General features: G+C 46.2%; 1 protein-coding gene across 1 annotated transcript; it reads left to right on the top strand.

The window, feature by feature from the left end:
- The first annotated feature begins 1246 nt into the window (after positions 1-1246).
- LOC136532970 (bisdemethoxycurcumin synthase-like) lies at positions 1247-2609 on the top strand. Its single transcript, XM_066525541.1, has 2 exons — positions 1247-1454; positions 1582-2609. The coding sequence occupies exons 1-2, from the start codon at positions 1247-1249 to the stop codon at positions 2607-2609; spliced, it is 1236 nt and encodes a 411-aa protein (XP_066381638.1).
- Positions 2610-4297: the final 1688 nt, after the last annotated feature.

The following is a 4297-nucleotide window of genomic DNA, read 5'->3' as shown; positions in this document are numbered from 1 at the left end:
ATGTCTAGGACTTTCCAGGATTTCCAAATTGATTTGCTATTTTTAAGGTATAAATGATTTTCTACGTGGTTTTAGAAAAATAACACGAACTTGAACTACATGTGATAGCAAGCATCGTCCAAAACCACCTGTGTTTTCTATCACCCACGGGTGATAGCTACCACCACCAAAAATCGATCAGACCTTGGCTGAAGTGGATCAGACTGACTACATTTGCCCCGCCCAAACAAAAAAAAAAGCAGAGCGAAAGCATTCACGGAGCTGGGCATCCGTTTGTCCCATAGTGCTTGTCCTCTGTTTTTCTACCATCAACGCCTGCCCCCTTATGCTTTTCATACCAAGCTTTTAATCAGTGAGCGTATGCTAGCGTCGCGCGAGACGCACACAGACGAACGTGGAGTGTTTCAGTTTCAAGCACGTGGGGAGAAGTGAGTCACATTTTCACGCATCTGATCCATCCAGGAACATGTATTTTAACAAAAAAGAGATAATATAAGTCCCCCTTTCCTTCACACAAAAAAGAGATTAACAGAGACCTCTTCACAAGCAGGCTGCCTCTAGAAAGGATTTTTGCACGTCTATGGAAAACATTTTTGTAGTAGCGCAACTGCATGCCATTAAAGTCCAGGACTTAAGTCAAGCAGCAAAATACCATACACTATGGTATCCCAGCCATCACAATGCTCTTATTACAATATTTTCATGTTACATTCCTTCTAAACCACAAAAGAATATGCATGGAACGCTACTTCTTCCTACAGTTTTTGCATTGGTTGTCAGCTGGAACCATCCGTTTCCTCGTGGTGTTTGGCTATATAATGGCAGGAAACCCTGTGCTGGACAAACTTACAGAGTTCACCTGAGAGCTATCTGCTGTACTACCAGTTGCCCTTCATGTCAAACGCCACTCCTCTAGTGCTATCATGGCGCTTTCTGACGCCCACCACCCCCTCCTCTCCCAACACGGCTAGGCAGTGGAGATTTGGCCGCGGCAATATTCGACTCGACACCACAACAGTGATCCCGTCCCCCCATTTTGATGCTCCAGGCCGCTGCATTAACAGGTTTAATTTGGAGCAAAATTTATTGAATGAAAATACATATTTAGAAATGGCTTCTAAATAGTATTTAGCTACGACTCTCTTATTCCTTAAGTTGTCTAGCTGGAGATTACATATTGTTTCGTGTGCATGCATTCATTCTACGTTTTCACATATCAATTGCTGTGCTGCTATTGGCTCTCAGCATGCGCTGCTCAGCAACCCAGGCACCAATCCCTCTGCCTACTGCCACCGTTGAGGCCAAGGGTCGGCAGGCGCATGGTGCAGCCGTGCTCGCCATTGGCACGGCTAACCCAACTAGCTGCATGCCACAGGAAGAGTATGCCGATTGGTACTTCCGCGTCACCAAATCCGAGCACCTCAGCAAGCTCAAGGCGAAGATGGAGAGGATATGTGAGAGCTTGATGTGCTGGTTTCCTTTTAGTTACCCTGCTTGGATCTCCTTGTGGCTTCTCTCTTGGGTTAAAAACTAAATTGGCAAAATGTTGGCTGAGTTTTATGGTTGTACATGCATGTGTAGGTCAAAAATCTGGAATAAAGAAGCGCTACTTCCACGACATGGAGGACACATTGCTCAAACACCCAGAATTGGTGGACCGCGCGCTGCCGTCGCTGGACGCCCGGCAGAGCATACTGGCCTCCACCGTGCCAGAGCTCGCCGCGGCCGCGGCTGCGCGGGCCATTGCAGAGTGGGGCCGCCCAGCTGCCGACATCACCCACCTGGTCTTCTCGACCATCTCAGGCGCACACATGCCGGGCGCTGACCTCCAGCTTGCGTCACTCCTGGGTCTCCGCCCAACGGTGCAGCGTACGATGATGTACATGAATGGCTGCTCTGCGGCCTCCGCCGCGCTCCGTGTCGCCAAGGACATTGCTGAGAACAACCATGGCGCCCGCGTGCTAGTGGCTGCTGCCCATCACACGCTCATCAACTTCCGCGCGCCGCATGAGGACCATCCCGAGACCCTCATCATGCAAGCCTTGTTCGGCGACGGCGCGGCCGCCGTCATCGTTGGCTCTGTCAGCAGCGGCACCGGTGGGCATGCTAGTGGCCACCAGATGTCAGGCGTTGAGCACCCGCTCTTCGCGATGGTGTCCGCTTCCCAGACTGTGGTGCCCAACAGCGAGGACGCCGCAGCGGGGAAACTCACCGAAGACGGCCTCGTGTTCTGCCCATCCCGTAAGATGCCGGCACTGCTGCGGCAGCATGTAGAACAGTGCCTGGTCGACGCCGTCATCGGCACGCTCGGATCAGGTGGTAGCTCGAACTGGAATGACCTCTTCTGGGCGGTGCACCCCGGTGGGTCAGCTATCCTTGACAGCGTTGAAGCGGCGCTGGCGCTGGCGCCAGGGAAGCTGGCGGCGAGTAGGCACGTGTTGAGCGAGTACGGCAACTTGGCGGGCGCCTCTGTGATCTTCGTGCTGGATGAGCTCCGGCGCCAGCATGACGAGCTGGAACTGGCAGGAGGCATTGGGGTCATGCTAGGGCTTGGTCCAGGGATCACCGTTGAGACAATGGTGCTCCGAGCTGCAACTGGTTTATTTTAACAAAAAAGTGTTAGCTTGAACGAAACCGCAGCATAGGAAATTGGTTTGAAAGGAATTCATGGAAACAATACATAGAGAAGAGCATGGAGGCAATGGGTGTCTACTTGTGTCACTTTTCTCTCTCTCCCTCTCTCTTTTTTTTTTTTTGAAAAAGACACTCAAGAGAGTGCCTCATATATCATATATATATCAAGGAAAACAACAGCTTTACCAAAGGGCAAACATGAAATGACTTCTAAAAAATAAGAGTGCATTGAAGATCCAAACAGTCATCTTCTTCCTTTGATCGTCCATTGCCTGTCGAAGATTGAAAAACATTGTGACAAAAAAAAAACGACACTGATGTGGTTTTTAGGAAATCATAAAAATGGGCTGAAAAATAGGGAAAAAAATTATACCGGGGGAGATAACCCCACCAGACAGTCACTCAATCACGCGTCGCAAGTGTCAAGTCACGCGATTTTTCACGCGAAAAATGCGCGCTTCACGGCCATCAGCGCTCAAACCCCTGACCTCTTGCTTCGCGTCTTCGGCCCCTAACCACTCCACCTGTGAGATGCTTGTGTCCAAATGAGATATTCGTCGTAGCCATTTTATGTTCATCTGATTTTGAAATGAGTATTTGGGACCCTAAACGATTTCAAATGAAAAAGTTGTCAACTAGAAAGTTTTATAACTCTTCAAGATCTACAACTTTGGTTCTAGTCATTTATTCATCCGATGTCATTTGAAGAATCTGAATTTCAAATGTGAGAAAATTCTATAGTAATTTTTGTCGGATAAATGATTTCAAATTTAAAAGTTGTCAATTGCAAAGTTGCACAGCTTTTCGAGATCTACAACTTTTGTTTTGGGTGTTTCTCCATCCAAGGTCGTTTGAAAAATTCAAATTTTAAATTTGAGAAATCAAACATAATTTTCGTTAGATAAATGGTTTCAAATAAAAAAGTTGTCAACTACAAAGTTGCATAACTTTTCGAGATGTATAACTTTTGTTTTGGTTGCTTCTCCATCCAAGATTCTCAAATGCCATTGCACATTTACTTATGACTATGGAACATATGCCTTTAGTTGGTATTCACTTCTATGAAATCTTGCAAATCAAACAGAGTGACATCATAACGACTTCAAATATGAAACTTGTAAACTACAAACTTGCATAACTTTTCAATATCTACAACTTTTGTTTTGGTCACTTCTCCATCCGAGGTTCTTAACTACAACTGCACACTCACTTATGACTATGGAGAATATGGACTCCTTTGATATTAACTCTACAAACTCTTGTGGTGTATATTTGGATATCCAACGATCTTAAATAAAAAAATGTTTGAACTACAATGTTGTAGATCTCGTCGAGTACTACAACATTGATATAAAGTTTGTCTTCAACGGACATCATATAAGAAAGTCATGAAACTTTTCTTGTACTATATCACGACAGTGATGACCCAATATCAGTGTTGTTTCTTGGCTAAAACCGACAGTGATAGTATCAGTGTAATCTGGACGTAAATACAGACTCATGTTTTGCCGGGTGGTGCAATTACGAAACGGTAAATAAAAACACTATAATCAGACTAGGATAACGAGCACCGTTAGGCAACTTGCTCCACTCTGGGCCTGCGAAACAGGAAATTGGTCTTCTCTTGTGGCCCAGTTGCTCGTCGATCTAGCTTCTGGCCCAT

The sequence above is a fragment of the Miscanthus floridulus genome, unplaced genomic scaffold, assembly GCF_019320115.1.
Source record: "Miscanthus floridulus cultivar M001 unplaced genomic scaffold, ASM1932011v1 fs_753_3_4, whole genome shotgun sequence".
In the NCBI taxonomy this organism is placed as follows: Eukaryota; Viridiplantae; Streptophyta; class Magnoliopsida; order Poales; family Poaceae; genus Miscanthus; species Miscanthus floridulus.
Note: the sequence above shows the minus strand (reverse complement) of the source record. Positions and strands in the feature narration are given on the sequence as shown.

Coding starts and splice junctions, on each gene's coding strand:
- LOC136532970 (XM_066525541.1), top strand. CDS start 1,247: ATGCGCTGCTCAGCAACCCAGGCACCAATCCCTCTGCCTACTGCCACC. Junction 1,455..1,581: donor GGCGAAGATGGAGAGGATAT/GTGAGAGCTTGA, acceptor ATGCATGTGTAG/GTCAAAAATCTGGAATAAAG.